This window comes from Ictalurus punctatus, chromosome 6 (assembly GCF_001660625.3).
Source record: "Ictalurus punctatus breed USDA103 chromosome 6, Coco_2.0, whole genome shotgun sequence".
Taxonomy (NCBI): domain Eukaryota; kingdom Metazoa; phylum Chordata; class Actinopteri; order Siluriformes; family Ictaluridae; genus Ictalurus; species Ictalurus punctatus.
In genome coordinates, this window is record NC_030421.2 from 17392447 (window position 1) to 17415899 (window position 23453).

General features: G+C 37.1%; 2 protein-coding genes across 9 annotated transcripts in view; one reads left to right on the forward strand and one right to left on the reverse strand.

Annotated features, from left to right (window-relative positions):
* uxs1 (UDP-glucuronate decarboxylase 1) overlaps positions 1 to 2104 on the forward strand; it is a 30157-nt gene extending 28053 nt beyond the window's left edge. For all 3 annotated transcript variants that reach the window (XM_053680908.1, XM_017470618.3, XM_053680907.1), the window contains 2 exons: positions 22 to 125; positions 1372 to 2104. In XM_053680908.1, the coding sequence (XP_053536883.1) occupies positions 22 to 125; positions 1372 to 1503 (236 nt within the window). In that variant the 3' untranslated portion in view covers positions 1504 to 2104. The remainder of the gene's footprint in view (positions 1 to 21; positions 126 to 1371) is intronic.
* Positions 2105 to 2191: 87 nt separating this feature from the next.
* si:ch211-214p13.3 (nectin-4) overlaps positions 2192 to 23453 on the reverse strand; it is a 58868-nt gene continuing 37606 nt past the window's right edge. Inside the window, exons 8-11 of one of the 6 annotated variants that reach the window (XR_006982689.2) lie at positions 5542 to 5611; positions 5156 to 5327; positions 4731 to 4767; positions 2192 to 4578 (exon numbers count right to left, since the gene is read on the reverse strand). Coding sequence is in view for 2 of the 6 variants with exons in the window: in XM_047156153.2 (XP_047012109.1) it covers positions 5311 to 5327; positions 5542 to 5611 (87 nt within the window). In the remaining 4 variants the exon portion in view is untranslated. Of the gene's footprint in view, positions 5328 to 5524; positions 5612 to 23453 lie in introns of all 6 variants that reach the window. The other 5 variants (XR_006982686.2, XR_006982687.2, XR_006982688.2 and 2 more) reach the window with 5 other exon arrangements.

Consider the following 23453-nt stretch of genomic DNA (forward strand, 5'->3'; position numbering starts at 1 on the left):
TCCTCACTCAATCTCTTTCAGTGAGCCGCAGTCATATTCAATTCCTTCCGGAAGCACAGGATGACCCTCAGAGACGGCGGCCAGACATCCGCAAGGCAAAATTGCTGCTCGGCTGGGAGCCTGTGGTGAGCACTACACCACACTTTTAACTGCCAGAACATATACCAACACATCATTTTTTTGGACTTGAATTTAGACTCAAAGATGTAGTTTATGATAGACTTGTGATATTGTGTGAAATATTCTAGCAATTGCATGACTGATGTATGGGGTTTACTGCTTCCATTTTCTGTGTCTTTCCACGCTATGCAAAATACTAGCCTTACACACCACAATTGGAGCACTGCATGGTAGCTCTGTCCTACTACTTGATGGTACAAGTAGTCTGAAAATTCAGGAGCCAATAGGAATACATTGAGGAACTATGTCGACCCGAATATGTTGAATAAAATCCACGAAAACATGAGCAGCTGAGGAAATGCAAAGAGCTTAAGGGTGAACATGTAGAGTGTCTGTTGTAAATAATAAATAAAAAATTAGGTATATGTAGTTTTATTCTCATTGGTTCCAGACTTTCAGACACCCTGTAGAAATGGAGTTTTTCAACTAAATTCTGCAGCACAAACAGCGTGTGTGTGTGCCTTCAGGCGAGCACACGGCCAATCATTTCCAAGTTGAAAAGATTTTCAATTTCTTCACCCCATAGATATAATTTATATTTTGCTGAAATAATACATGAAAAGTTGGTCAGACTTCCTTTTTTTTATTGTATTTATATTCAAAAGTTTTATGTAGTTTATAGGTTTAATATAACTGCATAGTCCTTGTTGGTCATGCACTATGTTCACCATTGCTGTTACTATAGTAACCACATGAGCAACACAAGCAATTTTCACTTTTTAAAAAAAATACTAGCTAAGGACCCACCTCTTCTGTGAATACCTAACCAACCCATAAAAAAAAACATTTAAACCCTTACTCTGGCACTTACACCTCTACTCTGCGCACTTTGCTTCTTCTGGAACTCAATTAATGGATCTTGTACGGTAGCATTACTTGTATTGTTCTCCGCTTGATATATCGCTTTGCATGTATTTTCTCGTTTATACGTCGCTTTGGATAAAAGCGTCTGCTAAATGAATAAATGTAAATACAGAGAGTCAGGGGAGCAGAAAGAGATTTGCTGTTTGCTGTACCTAAAGCCTGTAAAGCTGCAGAAACCTTTTCTGGCATTTAAATCCCAATACTCAATACTGTTCCTCCGACCTGACACATACCTACCATCCCCCTACAAAACTAATCCTGGGTTGTTGGTTTTTTGTAACATGTAATGTGTGTGTATGTGTTTGCTTTTTTATTTTTTTATTGTAGGTGCCATTGGAGGAGGGACTGAACAAAACTATTCAGTATTTCAGCAAAGAGCTGGAACATCAAGCCAATAATCAGTATATCCCCAAACCCAAGGCTGCCCGTATGAAGAAAGGCAGACCAAGACACAACTAGAGAACAGGCTTTCTCTCAGGGATGCTGGGACAAGGCCCATGTGGCCTCTAGCAGCCATTTTACACTGAGGTATTTTCCCCCATAAACCGGGTGATTTGGTATTCTTTTTTTCCCTCAGTTTTTGGAAAAGCAACTCTAGCGAGAACTGTCTCTTTTGTGCTTGCTTTTCAAAACGTGTGCCTCAGAAGAAAAAAAAGAAAGAGAACAACCAGACGCTAAATCCCACGTCTTGCACTTTGGAATTTATCAATTGCCTATTATTTAAGAAATTGTTGAAAAACAGCTCATTGTGCTTTGTGCATTTATGCCATGCCATTTTGTTTGATGTGATAATTTTTTACCAATGTCTTTGTTTCAGTGTTGAGATTTATTATGGAGCATAGTGATATCCACTTTATTTATCTTAAACGCGCTGCAGTGGGAAGGCTGGTGCTATTCTGAAGAAAAGACAAAACTATGTGAAACGTGTTTCCGCTTTTTTTAAATGTCATTTTGAGCCAAGTCTACTGCTGCCATTGTCACACTTCAAAGAGAACTCTTATGCTTTTTCTGATTTCAGGTGAAAAAGGCTATTTTAATAAAATATTTACACTGTTCGGTATTCTGCTTTTTAACTCTCACATTCTTTCATTTGTGTTTGGTAACAGGTGGGGAAAAAATTATGATGATGGAATTTGATTCAAGGATAATAAGTCTGATAACCAGGTTTATTTGTTGTAGTTGTTTGTTTGTTTGTTTGTTTGTTTGTTTGTACATAATATTACCTAGCTACTGAATGGTCATTGAACAGAAATACATGCACACATAACAATAGCGGAAAACACAAAAGCACTGCACTGTGAAGTAAAAGCAGTTTTGTGGACTTTAAAGTTGAGGCATCGGACAGGAGCTAGCTTTATTTACTTTTTCTGTATGCTTTGTCATAATTTAGGTTACACTAAGCATAAAAAAAATAAATTTTATAAAAATGGTGTACTTATCTACAAGCTACATATTGTTTTTCATCATAGCATGCTTTTGATTATTGAAGGGAAGATGATTTCTATTATAGCTATTAGTATTGACTATATATTACTGTATTACAGGTGACCAAGATAATCAGTAATGTTACACATTAGATTGCTCTGGGGAATAAAGCAGCTACTAAAGTCATCTGTTCAGCTACTATTGCAACAAGGTGACATCCATGAGAAATGTCGTTACCGAAAAAAAGAAGCATAATGTCTGCACAACGAATTTACAGCTCCAAACAACTATTTATTGAAAATGCAACGTTTCGACCATCAGGTCTTCTTCAGGCACAATACCCATGTGGAATAAAATACAACTCTTTGTAGGAGCAGGTAATCACCTTGATTAGACTCGCACTCCAAAACACGTGACAATCAATTCAAATCATGTGACACACACACACACACACCCACAAAAGAATTCCAATAAATTGTTTATTGGAATTCTTTTGTGGGTGTGTGTGTGTGTGTGTAACATAAGGGTAAACTCTGCAAGAATATATTAAATATTTCACTCCCTTGCTCATACGGTATAATATATTATAATGCAATATCAAAAAATTATAATAATATCTTTATTATTAAAAACTACATGTTAAGTATTCAGCATTAGGTGCGGAGTTCCGTAAAGTATTAAATATTCATTGGCATATTATTTCTAGTGATCCTAAATTCTTAGGTATGTTTAAAGAATTAAACGTTAAAATAATCTCAGTGACTTGCTTGTTCAATCTGAATTTCCTTCTCGTGCAGTAAAACTAGATATTCTGGCTCTTCTTCAGGTAATTATAGGCATGGTAATTGCACCCAGTATGCTTTTACACACAAATGTAATTATTTTAATCATCCGTCGTAATATTCTGAGACGTGGTTCTATTACCTGTTCCTCTACTCATGTGTTCTAACATGTTCTGTGTCCTTGTGGTCTTGCATATGTTGGAAAAACTTGCAGACCATTGCATACATGCATTAGTGAACATCGTAGCAATATCAAGACTGGAGATATGCACAACCCTATAGCATCATGTTTCAGATAAGCTGGTCAAAATGTTAGCGCTCTAATACATGGGTATAGAGAAGGTAAAAAATAAACCCTTAAGAGGAAGTGATTATGAGAAGAAACTGTTACAAAGGGAGTGTTTTTGGATTTATACTTTAAATATTTTGTCACCGTTATGGCTGATTTTTTAAATAGTGATTTATGTATTCCTTCATCTGCTGTTATTATCAAAGATGTAGTTTTTAATAATAAAGATATTGTTATACTTTTTTGATATTGCATTATAATATATTATACCTTATGAGCATGAGTGAAATATCTAATATATTCTTGCAGAATTTACCCTTATGTGGATTGTTTTTTGTTTGTTGTATTTTGTGTGTGTGTGTGTGTGTGTGTCACATGATTTGAATTGATTGTCACGTGTTTTGGAGTGCGAGTCTAATCATGGTGATTACCTGCTCCTACAAATAGTTGTATTTTATTCCATATGGGTATTGTGCCTGATGAAGACCTGACAGTTGAAACATTGCGTTTTCAATAAATAGTTGTTTTGGAGCTGTAAAGTCAGTGTGCGGACATTACGCTTCTTTTTTCAATATTGATTTTTTTTTTTTTTGTCCTGCACCTGAGCCCAGTTCGGGTGCATTGGATGTGCACACATTTTGTTATATTTTAAAAGTCATTATTCAAATCATATTGGTTATAACATAAGATTCATTACATTTCATATCTGCCAGTAAGGATTTATTCATTATTTAATGTTGTATAGGGCGTAAGTGGATTATTACATTATTGTAGCTCATAGATTCAGTAGTGTGGAGAAATTTGTGTATCATAAGGGGCACTACTCGTCTACAAAACTGCATTCACTTTATTGACCTTGATGAGGTCATTCCTAAGGAGAAAGAAAAGCTATTAGTAGTCATAGTTGACTTTTGCTCCATGTCTGTAATGGGTGGCGTCGCAAGGACCCATGAGAGAGTGCTCATTGTAGTGATGCTACCGTCCCTAATCTGTGGTATGTTTATGGTACATCCGGTATGCCAGGTCAGCTTCTAGTCTCTGAAAGGAAAATAAAACATCACCTTCAGACACTGAATGTTTCTCAAGGGCATTCAGCTTCTCTCTGGTGTTACATAAACGTCACTGAATTTGAAGAGATGCTGTGACAGAGCTGCATGTGTCTCAGAGGAAGTGTGTATGAAGTCACCCACCCTGATTGGTAGCTGAAAAGACAGAGGTGGGTGGGAACTGGCAATGACAAACATATGGGAATGAAAGAAAAAAAAATCCAATCACTCAAATTGCTTGAGATGTAGGAAGTGTGCTGTAAATGCACCCATCATTCGAACCCAAATTTGGCAACCAAAAACCGGCTCAAGACCCTCAAAATGTAGTGTAGCTGAGACACTTTTTTAAATGTTTAAGCCTCTCCTAAAATATTTCCAAATAGTTATTGTTCATAGTAGATCAACAGCACACATAATGCAGCTGATCAGGCCATCTAAGTGTATTTATATTTGACCCCTATAAATTAATTCATAATTATTAAGTCCTGCTTACTTAAATGAACACTCTCAATGTTCACAGACATCATGAACTTATTCATGGAGTCATAGTGTTAAGACCTTTAACTCACTGCCTCGTAATTAACCCATGTGCATGAACTGCTAGATCCACTGTTGCACATCAGGATGGCTACAGTTCCAGATGTTCCTCTTAGGCCTTCGGAGAGAAGCCAGAAACTGTTTGGCCTTAGAGGGAGGAACTGCCACAGCTGCTTCTGCCTTCACCTCACCCTCCACCCTCCACTTGAAAGAAACGGAGAACAGAGTGTTCAGGACAATCGTGGAAATGGATTCAACCATCAGATTACAGGCATGAAAAGGAATTTAATTGATGTAAGTCTTAAGGAAAAGGTTTGAAAGATCAAAACAGAGAGAGTTGAGAGCAGTTAAAGTGAGCAAAGTTGAGCTCATGAACAGCAGACTATGACAAATTGGCTGACATCGGATATTCAAGCACCATCTCTCTTCTTCAGAATGTTGTGCAGACTGCTCTGGCTGGATACATCTGGAAACATCTTCAGCAAAGTCTTTAGGAGGAAAACACAAGTTGTGAGAAGGTTATTTTACAGTCTCAACTGAATTATTCCATTATTCATGAGCACTGATTTCCATCAAATTCACACACTGCACATTCCTGAGCAGTGAACACACAGTTACTGGCATATGGAGGTATTTAGCAGAGATTGTTTACAGGTGCCCCCCAAAAAGCCTGAACAACAGTTATATAGTAGTGTAATACTCGAATAAAGTAAACTCAAAATCATCTTGGTTTCACATTATTGTTATACTTTTTATAGTTTTATACTTCTAAAACACACAAAACTGTCAGAAACCTCTAAAGTCTCTTCTTTCCTTTCCCTTCAAAAATTCTACCCAGATTTTTTCCATATATTATTACTGAACATCAACCAGCAGTGGCTTGTGACCATACAGTAGATTTTGTTGGAGCAGGACGACATTAAATTTTAGGGTAATCCTGTAATAAGCAGTTGGCGAATCAACACCACAGAGTCATCCAGTTACAGACTAGCAGCTCATTTTGAGTGGTTTTTAGACATAACTTTATTCAATTATGTTCACAGTAATATCATTAATCAGGGCTGACAGATTTCAGCACCATTTAAAATCACACACACAAAAGACCTGAAATGAGCCCAGACATTTTAGGCATTGGAAAAAAGAGAACATTTTCTTATTTTTCTAAGCCTTTGCATGGGAAATAAATATTTCGCACACATTCCTCATATACAGATATTATCCACTCGATAATCCCCCTTACTCTGTTTATGCCTATCTTCAGTTGTCACGTGCTGGAAATGTAATGAAGAGGGCACTTATTTACATATGATCTGGGAATGTTCTTTAGTTCATCCTTCCTGGTGTAAAATTCTAGGAGTACTGGAAGAGTGGATGGGGTCTAATTTACCTGTAGAACCACAACTATGCCTTCTTGGAGATAAATCAGTGGTACCCAATATAGCAAAAAATGCATTTACCCTTATTAAGTTTGCTTGTATCACAGCTGCCAGGATGATTTTACACAATTGGAAATGCCCTAAAACGCAGACCTGAAAGATTGGATTGGTTGGGTTGATTGAAATCACTTCACATGATAGCATGTTGGGAGACTGCATAGTGAGGGAGAAATGGAAAAAAATATGGGATAATTTCCGGCAGCATATAAAAAATGGAGTGAATAAGTAGGACTGCTTAACAACTGTTAATTTTCATGTGCCTTTGTTTTGATTGTATTCTACTGATGGTGAATTTGTGGCTGAATATGTAACTGCAAAGGTGATTACTGAATACTGTGGTGATGTACTTTTAAGTTTTGATTGTTGAACAACAACAAAAAAAGTTTAATTATATATATAAAAAAAAAGAAGTGATGCACCCACCCCCCTTCATCGTCCACCATCACCTCACCCCACCCCAAACAATAACATTTTCCATTTAGAACTTACAGCAAGTTCTATGGACTATTTGGGAACTTTAAGAAAGCTTCCTGGGTGGCTGTGAAGTTTATCCATTAATGCATACTGAAGCTAATTACCAAAGGCTACAGCTCTTGCCGACCATTGCAGCTGACAGCTTGCTATGCCCTTATTGTCATATCTGTAACTTTCCCAGCCTGCTGTTGACTACACCACTATTATAATGCAACGTAACCGAACTAGTCTCTGTTGAAACTTCAATTCATCTTCCATATCTTACTGCTCAGAAAAAAGGCCTTGGTCCCTTGAGGTGTGTTAACGTGCAGGTTTATTGTGCTGTGCTCGGTGCTGAATTATTAATATACTTTGTGCTTTTCCAAGTGCCCTTTGAAGTCACCACCATATCTTGTGTAAAGAGCAGGCAGTCAATCATGTAGGAAACTTCCTTATCGAAAGTCATGGAGACAAATATTTTTATACACCTAGGTAACCGTGTATCCAGGAAAAATACAATGTAGTCATATATTCCATGCATTATTTCACTGTTAACATACAATACAAGGCTTTGCCTCAATGCTCTTAGACATTTTAGGTGAGATGGAGATGATTGACACATCCTTGGTATCTCTGAATAGTAAGTAACTTAATACTTTATGAAGAACATTTTATGGTCTTCCAAACAAGGTTTGGATTTTTGACTTTGAACATGTGGCCATAAAGGACTGTTATACTATCTTGTAAATGTGTTGTTTTTTTGCGGATGCTGATGCCAATATCTTGTTTTATAGCAAATCATTGGAATTAAAGCGAATACATTTCTGCAAAAAGGCGAAGTATAAGAGTAGACTGTGTTTCTATGATACACAAACCCTTTTTTAACATTTTTTTTGCAAGCCATGGTTCAAAGATTGTGAAAGGGTTATCACTTGCATTGAATTTGTTCTTGACACAGTGCCTAATCTGCAGATACTTCCAAAAATGCCCTTGGCCCCTTATCCCTTATATTTTGTAACCAATTCAGAGTATGGCATAAAAATTCCATTCTCATACAGATCGCCAATTACGGTTACCCCTTTAAGTTGCCATAGTTTCCAAAACACCCCTTCTTTACCTATAAAAATTTCAGGATTATTCCACAATGATGCATATGACTATCTATAATGTGATGTCTGGCACATTTTATGAATTTTGCTCCAAACATGTCATGAATGTATTTTCACTGGATGTATTTCCCATTTAGCTCCAGAGCATTGTGAAAGAATGCTAATGGGATGAAGTGGTGAGGCTAGATTCTATTGTGTCTTGACCAGTCCAATTCAGAATCTGCCTCGTCCCAATGTTTAAGCCAGTTTGGCGGTTTCAAAGGAGAAATTATACATTCGCACATTGGGTAATCCAAGGCCCCCCTTGTCCTTTGGGGAGGTCAACCTGCTCATTTTAATCCTGGGTCTTTTTCCTTCCCATAGAAAATCCTTGATAATTTTGTCATATGTTTTAAAAATAGGGTCTGGAATGTTCACTGGTGTCATCACTGATATAAAATTGAACTGCGAAGCAATAACCATTTTGAATATATTCACTTTACCCCATAGAGAGCTTCAGCTGTTCCCATTTGTCCACATTATTATATATATATTTTTTTTATCTTTGACAGCAGTACTTCATAATTCAACATCATTATATCCTCCAAATTCTGCGTTAGTTTAATGCCAAGTACTTCATACCCTTCAGAATCCATTTAAAGCCAAATTAGGTCACTGTATGGGAATGACATGTTCTAGATAGGCATAGCCTCAGATTTCTCCCAGTTTATTTTGCATCCTGACACACTTGAATATAATTGAATAATACTCATTAATGGAGATAGAGATTTGAGAGTATCACGGGATAACAAAAAAAACATATCATAACTTGTATTCCATCCCCTCCTCTACCTCCCTTACTCCCACAATGTTTGGGTCTGCTTATAATATTCAGCTGGAAACCCATCCGCCCCTGGTGATTTGCCAGACTTCATAGAGGTTATTGCAGCTTTGACCTGCTCTTGTTAATGGGAAGGTCTAGAGACTCGGATTGCAATACATCTAATTTAGGTAACTCTATATTACAAATTTTTTTTCAGTTTTTCTCCATCCAGACTACCTGAAGATGTATATAAATGTTTATAGAACTTCTGAAATCCTCTTTTATTTCCTTTGTTAGTGATACCATAGCATATCCTTTCTTAATTGCTGGAATAATGTTAGCAGCATTTTGTGTTTTAATTGTCTGGAAAGGAGCTTGCCCGCTTTTTCACCTCCTTCATAAAAACCTTGTCCGTAGTCTAAATAGTGCATATTCATCTTTTTTATTATATATAAAATATTGTAATTGAAATTTGTATTTACAAATATCCTGATATAGATCAGTAGAGTATCATCTAGCCAGCTCCTTCTCCAATGTACAAATTGTTGCTTCAAATTTCTTAACCTCTTTCTTAAGTCTCTTCCTTCCATTTTTTTCTTTCTAGCTGTATGTGCAATCAGTTTTCCTCTAATGTATGCCTAGTGCTTCCCACATTCAATTAAAAGAAGGAAGTCAGATCATCAGCCAATAATGTGTTAAACTCTTCATCTTGTAATAATGCAGTATTTCAATGCCACCTTCCCTTTCTACCAGCTTCTGTACTTAGCGCTAAATCCAATTCCAATCGTGTGGTCTGACAATACTATTGCTCCAATTTTACAATTTAATCTACTACCTGATCAATGATAGAATTCGAAAGCAAGAAAAAAGAGTGAGATTTATGGCAATGAGAAAAAAATGAACAACCCCAATTCCAAAAAAGTTGGGACGCTGTGTAAAATGTAAATAGAAATAGAATGATTTGCAAACCTTATAAACCCATATGTTATTCACTAATTGCATTCTGTTTTCATTTATTTACATTTTACAGTGTCCAAAATTCTTTGGAATTGGGGTTGTATACTCTCTTTCTGTTGGAGTGACCAGGCGCCATATGTCAATCAATCCAATATCCTCTTTTAGCATAAGAAGGGAAGATCTATCTCTTGGTATAGAAAGTCCTTGATATTTACTCTTAACCATAATCCCATCCATAACCTGATTAAATTCCTCAGCCAAAATTATTTGCCCCTCTTTGTCACCAAGAATCTTGTTTACTTTATTAATAAAACCCGGATCTGTATTAATAGGGGCATACACATAATATCACTTTAGATTATATGCAATGTATATGCCTTCCATTAATGAGGGTTTCTATACACATAATCCTCTCAACATCGACTTTAGTTTCTGTTATCATTACAAAATTCAGCCTCTAATTTATCAGGATCATTACTTAATTTTGTTTGCTCATAAATAATGAATAAAATACATTTGTACGGAAGCCCTAAGCGGCCATGCATTATTAATTTTTTTCTTTGTTGTTTTCTCGTGATCGTGACATAAAAAAAAGCTGTTTCCTTGTGACGTAAATTTATCACGAGAAAATCTCACGCTTTGTGAATGGGAATGGTGTTACATGCAAGTTGGCATCTACACCATTATAAATATAATAATTTCCCGTTGTAGAGATGGACTTTATCTCCACATTAAGAGAGAGGGATATCCTCTTCTCAAGTGTCGGACACTGGAGTGGCAGTCGTCAATCCTGCAGGGATGAGGTATATTTTTGTAGGCCAACCCGGAAGTTATTATCACCCTGGTTCCCTCGACAAAAATCCAATAAGAGTTTTCCAGTGAATTTGGATTATTGCAGAAAATAAACACTGTGACTAACAAGTATAAACACAACGAGGCTGTAGTAGATTAGTTTTCCTGTTTGGCGTGATGATGTTTAATGTCCTCGACAACCTCTGTAATACCATTTAGCCACTTGTTAGCAACTGTCTCTTTCAAGACACGTAAAAGCTTTAAAAAAAATCCTGAGTGGGGTATTACTGATGTGTTTTAGTGGTTCACAAACTGGGGTACGTGAGGTGACGGAGGGGGTACGGGAGCAAAAGGCTGAGATTTACTGTTCATTTAATTCCGCCTCACTGAATAACATTAAAATTCTAATCCATGTTTTTCTCACGGCCAAAAAATAAACTTGTGCCCCCTCCAGTGTACAAACAGCAAAATTGCAATGTTATAAAGGTCAAATATATGACATCCAGTCAAATTATCCTGTCAAAACACATTTTGTTGGACTGCAAAAGGTATGAGGAGGAAAAAACTGAGCTAGAGATGCAGATTGGAAAACAAAACATGACACTAGAGAACTTGCTGGGGAAAACATCTGGGAAAATGCACCGCCCCCTAATAAACTATTTAAAAAATGCTGGGATAAGTGAGAGACTTTAGTAATCTAGTAGGAATATCTACTATACAGCTATTTGTCTCTTTATTTTCTTTTATTTATGTATTATTGTGTTGGTATTATTATTATTAATTTGTTTCTTTTATTTTTTATTTTATTATATTTTCCTTATTTATTATTTGGTTGTTTTTCTTTTCTTGCCCATCTACTGCCTACACTCCAGTCCAGTAGGTGGCGGTAATGCACCTTTAGTGGTTTGCCAACCGCCATTAAAACATGAAGAAGAAGAAGAAGAAGAAGAAGAAATTATCCTGTCTTTCGCGGTCAAAACTGCATCCACTCACAATCATGCGTCAGTGCGCATCTTACCGCATGTCATTTATCACCAGCACATGGCTATATGATGAAGTTAAGTAATAGCTCGTAACCTTAAAATGGAGAAGTACAAAGATTTCGGCCCGCAACCACAGCAAGCACCGCTGATCCCCAGTCCTCAGACAGCAGTGGCCCAGGTCCCTCTAACACCGCATCCGTAGCAAGTGTACTCATTGCTACTAGCCCAGGTCACACTGATGCAGACAGCGATGTATGAGTTGAAACGCCATCTCTTCTTCACAAGCAGTTCGCAGAAAAAACATCAAAGATGCGCAGATATGATGAGAAATATATTTCTTTGGGCTTTACATACGCTGACAGTGAAGAAAATCCCCAGCCACAGTGTGTATATGTGCAAACGTACTCTTTCATAACTGCATGAAACCAGCATTTCTGCGCAGACATTTAGAAACAAAGCATGCTATTTACTTTTTGCTAAATAAACCTCGAGAGCTTTTTGAAAGACATTTAAGACAACTCAGAAGTAGTAAGACCCTCATAACAGTGTAGGAAAACCTAAATAGGAAGGTCTGGAAGCATCCTACATGGTGAGCTACAGAGTGGCTGAGACAGGAAAACCCCATACTATTGTGGAGGACTTCATTCTTCCTGCTGCAGCTGATATAGCTGGTTTAATGCTTGGCGAAAAGCCCCCAAAACAAAAAAACAATAGAGAGGATGCCATCCTCAGACAACACAGTTTGAGAGAGGGGGTACGCAAAAGGATATTAAATTCCTGGGGGGCACTGTCTTCGTATAAAACGTGAACATATCTTAAGCTTGTGTTCACCACAGACCTTATTTCAGGCATTTAACCAAAAACCCATTCAAACCCCCATTGACTTCGGGACGATGGATGTCAAGTACACAGGAAAAAATCACGAGAATATAACTTTTGTTATATCGAGATCACCAGAAAACAACAAAGAAAAAAATAATAATGCATGGCTGCTTAGCGTTTCCCTGTTTAATGGCGGCTGACAAGCCAATTAATGGTGTATTACCGCCACCAAGTGGACTGGAGTGTGAAGCATTAATAAGAAGGGGTATATAATATGTTTATTAAATCCTATGTTCCAATCCTGTTCCCCTGAGATAATTAAGTATTTTTCTTTGTATTTTTGACTGTCCTGAAGCACAATTCAATAGGTTTGGTAAGGTGAAATTGATTAAATTTATATTTCTCAATTTATTTAATCATTCCTCTCTTTCCCTTGTAAACATTACACAATCATACATGTTCAACAGTCTTCACCACATGTCAAGCATAATCATGTTTGATGTTTCCCTATTTTCAGCAACGAATGATTTAATCCAGAATGTCATATTCGGAGCCGAGTGATAATTGTATTTTCTCTCCTATTTTTTGAGACCTATTCTCCCTTTCCCAACCTGTTTTTGGCTATTGAATAGGTGCCTTCCCTTTTTTCCTTTGTCCCACATTTCACATTCACAAGTTCTCTCATTCTTCCTTCTACTGCTTCTTTACCTAGTGGTATATGGTATATATGGTATAACTTTAACATCCACATGATCCATTGTCCACTATTTCATTTCCTCATACTCCCACATGTGCTGCTACACAAAGAAATCTCAGAACCATCCCTAGTTTCTGAATTCTAAGCAGATGTGTAAGTATCTCATATACTAAATCTTGTCTTGAATCAGACTTCCCATTTAATAAGCTATTTAAAGGTGATTGAGAGTCTGGACAAATAGCAGCAAAATCACTATAAACTCTGTTGTAAAAACTGATACATAATTAGTTGTCCATTTTTTTAATGCTGCCTTTGAACCTCTTAATATATACCACCGCAGCTGTTTTTTCTAATGTAGGATCTTTTGAACCATTGGTGAATATGTGGGGCATTGAAGAGTATTCCTGATCTAAATACTGCTGTACAATAACCTCCTTAGGTATATATGTTTCATTCTTAACTTTATTGTAGATGGAAATTGACTTGAGCCATGGGGAACAACCAGGGAGGTTTATTTAGTACTACAATTGTTGGATTAACTGAAGTTTCTGTAACTCCCAAATTCATAGACTCTTTATTCGCTGTCCAACCAAAACTTCTTATATTATTATTCCCACACTTCCAGCACTCTTGTAGTATTTCCTTAACTGGGTGTGTCTCAGAATGTCCTTTCATATTAATCCAATAATTCATTGTTAATTTTAACTTGCGTATACACATGGGCATTTCTCCCACCTCCATTTGTGCTGCTGTTATTGGAGAGGATACAAAAGCACCACAACATATTCTTAACAATTGTGCCTGTACTGTTTCAATTTTCCTCATCAAGGCTAATGACGCAGACCCATATATTATATATCCATAATTCAGTAGTGACCTGATCAATGCACAATATATTTGTTATGAAGATTTTTGACTAGCTCCCCATTCCATTCCTGCTAGACATCTTAATAAATTATTAATTTTTTTGTTTATTTATATATATTATGACTGGTTAATTGCTGTCTGGAAAGCATGAATCACAGATGGAGCTTTTGCTGATGTAAATGGTGCCATGGAACAGTTAAAACGTAGTCATAATAATCACTAAGGCCTTGTATATATTTCCAGGTTGCCAAGGGCAAACTGCTTTATGTTTGTGTTCATGTATGTTTCAGTGACAGCAGATGGCAGTGAAGAGAAGCAGCGTTATTAGATTAGACATTCCCAAACTAGATGTGTTTGTGGACAGTGGGGATCTGTTCCCTGATATGCTGGGACACGTGATAGGACTGACGGAAAGTCCCAGCTTTATTTATACTCAACATCATTCTGGGTTGTTCCCCTCATACCAGTCAACGCTTTTAATAAGAAGAATTTGAACCTGTTTCACTAAATTTGAATGTTTATGTGCATCAGAACCTTTTTTTTCAGCACAGATAATAAAAAACTGCACAACTTAAACACAGAGAGTAGTGTATACAGGTAAGTGACACTCAGTGCCCCTGCTTTTTTTTTTTAAGTTATCATTTGCTAGAAAAGAAACTCTCTAGATTTTACCGGGCTGATTGCTCAGATTTATTATTTCCTACACTGTCAGTCAAATGTTTACCTTTTTTGGTTAAACTTAAAGAAATGAGTTAAATACCATAGAATTACAGACACATACACTCACCATCCAGTTTATTAGAAAGATCTGTACACGGGAGTCATTCGTGCAGTTATCCAGTCAGCCAATCATGTGGCAGCAGCACAATGTATAAAATCACGCAGATACAGGTCAAAAGCTTCAGTTCTCTGTAAACTTTAGAGACTGTTGTGTGTGAAAATCCCAGGAGATCAGGAGTTTCTGAATTATTCAAATCAGCCCCTCTGGCAGCAACAACCATGCCACATTTAAGGTCACAGGGATGCCACCCCCCACCCCCCATTCTGATGCTTGACATTAACATTAACTGAAGCTCTTGATCTGTATCTGCATTATTTTTTGCATTGCACTGTTGCCACATGATTGGCTGATTGGTTAACTGCATGAATGAGCAGATGTACCTATTAAAGTGGATGACATGTTTTGTGTTACACTTGACAATATGTCTAATATCAACTGTAAGATCAGTGTAGACTTAGAGTAACATCTCCATGGCACCAGTACTTCACTTATGGATCTGTGAAAGATGAAGACAGACGCCACATTGAGAGAGATAAAGGAGTGGCTGGCACACCCGTGTCACACACTTCAAAGCCGGGCAAGGAGGAGCAGGAACCTCGATGGATGGATGGATGTCGAGTACACAGGAAAAAAATCACGAGAATATAACTTTTGTTATATCGAGATCACCAGAAAACAAGAAAGAAAAAAATAATAATGCATGGCTGCTTAGCGTTTCCCTGTTTAATGGCGGTTGACAAGCCAATTAATGGTGTATTACCGCCACCAAGTGGACTGGAGTGTGAAGCATTAATAAGAAGGGGTATATAATATGTTTATTAAATCCTATGTTCCAATCCTGTTCCCCTGAGATAATTAAGTATTTTTCTTTGTATTTTTGACTGTCCTGAAGCACAATTCAATAGGTTTGGTAAGGTGAAATTGATTAAATTTATATTTCTCAATTTATTTAATCATTCCTCTCTTTCCCTTGTAAACATTACACAATCATACATGTTCAACAGTCTTCACCACATGTCAAGCATAATCATGTTTGATGTTTCCCTATTTTCAGCAACGAATGATTTAATCCAGAATGTCATATTCGGAGCCGAGTGATAATTGTATTTTCTCTCCTATTTTTTGAGACCTATTCTCCCTTTCCCAACCTGTTTTTGGCTATTGAATAGGTACCTTCCCTTTTTTCCTTTGTCCCACATTTCACATTCACAAGTTCTCTCATTCTTCCTTCTACTGCTTCTTTACCTAGTGGTATATGGTATATATGGTATAACTTTAACATCCACATGATCCATTGTCCACTATTTCATTTCCTCATACTCCCACATGTGCTGCTACACAAAGAAATCTCAGAACCATCCCTAGTTTCTGAATTCTAAGCAGATGTGTAAGTATCTCATATACTAAATCTTGTCTTGAATCAGACTTCCCATTTAATAAGCTATTTAAAGGTGATTGAGAGTCTGGACAAATAGCAGCAAAATCACTATAAACTCTGTTGTAAAAACTGATACATAATTAGTTGTCCATTTTTTTAATGCTGCCTTTGAACCTCTTAATATATACCGCCGCAGCTGTTTTTTCTAATGTAGGATCTTTTGAACCATTGGTGAATATGTGGGGCATTGAAGAGTATTCCTGATCTAAATACTGCTGTACAATAACCTCCTTAGGTATATATGTTTCATTCTTAACTTTATATTGTAGATGGTAATTGACTTGAGCCATGGGGAACAACCAGGGAGGTTTATTTAGTACTACAATTGTTGGATTAACTGAAGTTTCTGTAACTCCCAAATTCATAGACTCTTTATTCGCTGTCCAACCAAAACTTCTTATATTATTATTCCCACACTTCCAGCACTCTTGTAGTATTTCCTTAACTGGGTGTGTCTCAGAATGTCCTTTCATATTAATCCAATAATTCATTGTTAATTTTAACTTGCGTATACACATGGGCATTTCTCCCACCTCCATTTGTGCTGCTGTTATTGGAGAGGATACAAAAGCACCACAACATATTCTTAACAATTGTGCCTGTACTGTTTCAATTTTCCTCATGAAGGCTAATGACGCAGACCCATATATTATATATCCATAATTCAGTAGTGACCTGATCAATGCACAATTTATTTGTTATGAAGATTTTTGACTAGCTCCCCATTCCATTCCTGCTAGACATCTTAATAAATTATTAATTTTTTTGTTTATTTATATATATTATGACTGGTTAATTGCTGTCTGGAAAGCATGAATCACAGATGGAGCTTTTGCTGATGTAAATGGTGCCATGGAACAGTTAAAACATAGTCATAATAATCACTAAGGCCTTGTATATATTTCCAGGTTGCCAAGGGCAAACTGCTTTATGTTTGTGTTCATGTATGTTTCAGTGACAGCAGATGGCAGTGAAGAGAATCAGCGTTATTAGATTAGACATTCCCAAAGTAGATGTGTTTGTGGACAGTGGGGATCTGTTCCCTGATATGCTGGGACACGTGATAGGACTGACGGAAAGTCCCAGCTTTATTTATACTCAACATCATTCTGGGTTGTTCCCCTCATACCAGTCAACGCTTTTAATAAGAAGAATTTGAACCTGTTTCACTAAATTTTAATGTTTATGTGCATCAGAACCTTTTTTTTCAGCACAGATAATAAAAAACTGCACAACTTAAACACAGAGAGTAGTGTATACAGGTAAGTGACACTCAGTGCCCCTGCTTTTTTTTTTAAAGTTATCATTTGCTAGAAAAGAAACTCTCTAGATTTTACCGGGCTGATTGCTCAGATTTATTACTTCCTACACTGTCAGTCAAATGTTTACCTTTTTTGGTTAAACTTAAAGAAATGAGTTAAATACCATAGAATTACAGACACATACACTCACCATCCAGTTTATTAGAAAGATCTGTACACAGGAGTCATTCGTGCAGTTATCCAGTCAGCCAATCATGTGGCAGCAGCACAATGTATAAAATCACGCAGATACAGGTCAAAAGCTTCAGTTCTCTGTAAACTTTAGAGAGACTGTTGTGTGTGAAAATCCCAGGAGATCAGGAGTTTCTGAAATATTCAAATCAGCCCCTCTGGCAGCAACAACCATGCCACATTTAAGGTCACAGGGATGCCCCCCCAATTCTGATGCTTGACATGAACATTAACTGAAGCTCTTGATCTGTATCTGCATTATTTTTTGCATTGAACTGTTGCCACATGATTGGCTGATTGGTTAACTGCATGAATGAGCAGATGTACCTATTAAAGTGGATGACATGTTTTGTGTTACACTTGACAATATGTCTAATATCAACTGTAAGATCAGTGTAGACTTAGAGTAACATCTCCATGGCACCAGTACTTTACTTATGGATCTGTGAAAGATGAAGACAGAAGCCACATTGAGAGAGATAAAGGAGTGGCTGGCACACCCGTGTCACACACTTCAAAGCCGGGCAAGGAGGAGCAGGAACCGGCTGAACATAAACGTAAAGTTCAATAATAAAAAAATCTCAAACATAATGTAAAACACACAAACGTAGGCCAAACACAAAGCACACATGTGTCTCTCTCCCACTGGTGCTTCAAGCCGCTCCTTTATCTCTCTCTCCTCACACCCTGGCTTCTCCCTTCTCCCCGTCACATGAACATTGGGACCTGAAAATGCTGCAGAGTATTAAAATATCATAATAAATGAATACATGAACCTTTGTACAACTATTAACTGTCCAATTCACAATATAGCAGAAAAATGATCAATAAACTAACTTTTTTTTTAGCAAATACATGTCTATAAATGTCTATCCTTCATTTGTGTTTATTTGCTGATCTGCCAGATTTGTTGTGTACAGCAAATAAAGATGATTACAAGATAAGATAATTCTACTGTATTTCTCAAGAACATTGTTATTCCATTATTGCGAGGTTACCGATTCACATGAAGCTCATTTTACTTATAAGGATGGAAATTAGCTAATTAGTTCAATCAGCTATGTTAGGAGCATGTAAAACACTAAAATGCACAGGACAGAGGGTACTCCATGACCAGGTCTGGGAATCTGTGCCATAGAGTGTGTTTTTTTTGTTTGTTTGTTTGTTTTTTAAATGTAAATGTTCAATACACATTTATGCAAAAAAAAAAAAAAAAGAAAAGTTTATACATACACCTTAAACAGTTCAATAACAACTCACCATATACTACATGTCTGAACACTGATTACTGATTATTAACCTCAAGTTATTTTTTATGTCTTATCCCCAGGTGTAGGATGTAAACTATTTAAACATTGTGGACACCTGACTATCACACCCATATGTGGTTCTTCCCAAAACTGTTGCCAGAAAGTTGGAAGCACACAATTGTATAGAATGTCTCTGGATGCTATAGCATTATGATTTCCCTTCACTGGAAATAAGAGGCTCAAACCTGCTCCAGCATGACAATGCCACAGCAAATGGGGACTAAAACTGGAAAGGAATGTTCAAGAAGCACATATGGTGTGATGGTCAGGTGTCCACACTTTTGATGTAGTGTATTTAAATATAGTATATATAATTATTCCCCCTTTCATATATTCAGAACTGCTGAAGATTACTTTACAAACTAGTCTTCGCAGCAGGTCTCTGCGGATGTCACACGCCTTTGGCCTTGCCTTATCACAGAACTGCCAGTCCATATTTATCAGTCTGATACAGTACACACCAAATACCAGAGAATCCAATGGCTGATACAGCACCCACCAAATACTAATTTTCATATAATTTGACTACTAAACAAAGCAGACGATTTGGCATCAGTAAACCAGAACAGAATTTGCATTTGTTTTGCATACTTTTGGCAAAGGCATTCTTTCAAGGCGTGTTCCCATGCTTTGAAAGATCAAGTGTGATATTATTGTGGAGACACAAAATAAATTTGAGCTCTTATATGGAAAATAAACTCAAATAATATCAATCACCATATATCAACAATACAGTATATAATACAGTGGCAATATGGTAAGTTAACAAACTCTGTGACATCTTAAAGATGTTTTTCACAAAAGCAGAAGTCATTAATATGCTGGTTTTGAGAGGCTTTTCTCACTTGTGCACACACTGCACACTAGAGCTACAACAACTAATCAATAAAATCGATAATAATCGATTATGAAAATCATCAATGAATCTCATTATCAATTAGTTGGTCCGCGCACAGCACAGGGGAGATTTACTCATTACGTTACTTCCATCCATCCTCTATACCACTTTATCCTTTTCAGGGTCACAGGGAACCTATCCCAGGGAGCATTGGACACAAGGCCGGGTATACCCTGGACTGGGCAGGGCACAGTCCCATACACACTCACACACCCATTTATACACTTTGGACATGCCAATCAGCCTACAATGCATGTCTTGACTGGGGGAGGAAACCGGAGTACCCGGAGGAAACCCCCGCATCACGGGGAGAACATGCAAACTCCGCACACACAGGGACAATCGAGTTGCAAGACCTTCAGTGAAATAACCAAGTAATTCGATTAAGCCAGAGGTTCTCAACCTTTTGCAACTAAAGCCCCCTCAAAACCTTCCCTATCATGTGGCACAAAAAAAGTCGCTAAAGGGGTCTGAAAAGTCGCTACGTTGCCAACAGTGGTCTGCACTCACAGCTAGATAAAAGGCAGGCTAAGCTCCACCTCTCCCCAGCAATAAAAAATACAGAGGGAGAGAGAACGCAGAGTTTTTCCATTTCTGCACATTCTATTTGAAAAGCAGTAAAATACACAGAGTACCCAAATGATGCCCTGTCTGTGAATTCTAAAAAAATTTGCGCCCCCCTTCTGGTCTCGGCGCTCCCCACTGGTTGAAAACCACTGTATTAAGCTATTTAGGATAATGGTTAAGTTTGTTTAAGTGTCTGTATAATCTCCATATACCATACAGGTGGAGTATACAAAATATTTAGAAAACAAATACATCTAGTACTATAATGTCCACATGCAGCTAGAACTAAGCTTTCTGATTACATTAAAGTAAAAGACCTTCTTGTGATTATTGACTCCAGTCTTTCATTTAAAGCTCATGTAGATAATATTACTAGGATGGCCTTTTTTCATGATAGAAATATTGCTAAATAAGAAATATAATGTCACTACACAAGGCAGAAAAATTAGTTCACGTTTTTGTTACCTCTAGTTTGGATTATTGCAATGGCTTACTGTGTGGATGTTCCAGTAGGAGCATAAACAAACTCCAATTAGTCCAGAGTGCAGCTACAATATTCCTTACTAGAACCAGAAGATATGACCACATCACCCCTATCTTATCCATTCTACAATGGTTTCCACTCAAACTTTGTATTGATTATGATCAATATTATACTGAATATTCTCACTCCACAGTACCTGATCAAACTTTTGGTACTTTATGATTCACCATGTCTACTCGATCAAAAGGTGCAGGTTATTTGTTGGTACCTTGAATAGTGAAGGATACAGCAGGGGGTAGAGCTTTCTCTTACAAATCCACACAGTTATGGAACAGTCTTCCAATTAGTGTTTGGGAATCAGACACAGTCTCAGTTTTTAAGTCAAGGTTAGGTCAAGGCTTTTGTGAATAGTATTTTCTTATTTAAAAGAGCAGTTTTGGAGGGTTCATGTGCAAAATGTTGTGGTGAATTGGGATGTTTGGATGCTGTCGCCCCCCACTCTTACATGTTCACTCACACTTTATGTCCCAGGATGCCCTCATGTCTGTGTTGCCTTCTGGCTCTCCCTTTTAGTTATGCTGTCATAGCTAGTCTTGTTGGAGTCCCTGCTTGCACTCTGCACACAAAGTACATTGTCCTTAACTATTACAGGACAATAAGCCAAAAATACCTAATAATCTCCTGTTTCTCTCTCTCTCTCTCTCTCTCTCTCAAGCTACACATGCTACTCCTGAGATATCAGTGATTCTGCCTGCCTGATCCATCCTGATGCCCTACTTCTAGTTGGAGTTCTTATCAATTGGAAATTACTTGCTGCTGCTGAGGATGGCCCCACATGGTGCAGCCTAAAGATAATTTAGATTAGAGTATGGTACCACTTAAACAACCATGAAAATGGCTCTGGGCCACAATTCATATAAACAGTTATGCTATGATGGCTTAGGACTACAATGGCTATGATAGCTTAAGGACTGCAGTTGCCACAAACAGTTTTGCACTCCAAGTCTATCAGTCTATCTTTTTCCCTTGTAACACAATTGCATTGTTTGACCATGTAGTGCACAGTTAAAGTCCTCATTCATAACTCCAAACATTTTCAATTCAATTGAAATACTAATTCTCTTTTGAGTGACCAGCAATTTGTAAACTTTTTTATTTTGCTATTTGACAGTTCCATTGATTTGATCACCTTTTGCACAATTGCCCATAGAGTTAAGCACTAATAACAGCCAACTGGGGAAGGAATCACACTGCTCCATTCTCACACTATAAACATTTTCAGTGGAGGAGGAGCATCACTGCCAAGATCTTGTTTTTATAGCAAATGGTCTGAATCAAATATAACAAATGTCCATAAACAAAGGCAAAAAGTAAGTGCGGTATTCTATGATGTACAAAAGTATTTCTATTTTAAGATATAGATTGTGAGAGGGAAAGGGAAACAGATAGGGAGTAGATAATGTCTGCACACCAGATATATAAATATACATATATATCCTTGGTAACCTTATAACCCACACAGAGGCTGAGAAAAAAGAAAAAATGTGTAGCAGTGTCAGATCTTGTGTGGTATTTGAGCTGTAGTTTGGTTAAATGATATCTGGGTGTGCCATGCACAATGTGACACTGTGATGCACACCTGCTCTATCAATTACAGCTGAACAAAGGTACATCTATGTAACTGTGCTGAATGACTATGTTGTTTATTCTCAACTACGTATTATGAGGTAACTAAAAAAAAAAAAATCAATAGATAGTAGCCTATAGCAATTTTACAATAAAGGTGAAAAACATTCTGGCATGGTTTAATTGTTGGCTGGTGGGAAAGAATTTGCAAATTGTACATTAAATGCTGTTGTTAGTGGTGAAACTTTTGTTAGTGGTATGCTTAAAAGAGAGTGGGAAATTATGCCGGTCCAACCCTAAAATGTGTTTGTAGGAATATTCCAGTTGGGATTCTAAAACTAAAGTTCATCAGTGTTCTTCCAGCTTTGTTTCTGGAGAAAAGCATTTAATATTCTTGGGTGGTCTTTACAGTAATATATATTAAAGCATTTGTATTTATTTAAGGGGTATATGTAGCAGACTTAAAAAGTAGTATGGTTAATGTGTGCACATGCATTATTTGGTGCATAGTTATGGCTAGTTTAACTTTTAGTTACATGTGAACAACATTTCTGCTGTACATTTCTGCTGAACATTTCTGCTGAACTACACATTTCTGCTGAACATTTCTGCTGAACTACACATTTCTGCTGAACTACACATTTCTGATGAACTACACATTTCTGATGAACTGAACATTTCTGCTGAACAAGGGAGGGTGTGCACATTTTTCACACTACATTAAGGGTGGGGATCCTTCTAGACTGTGGAACAGAAATGTAATCAGTGTGTCTCCACAGATTTATTTCACATTGGAGTACAACCATTTTTCTCTT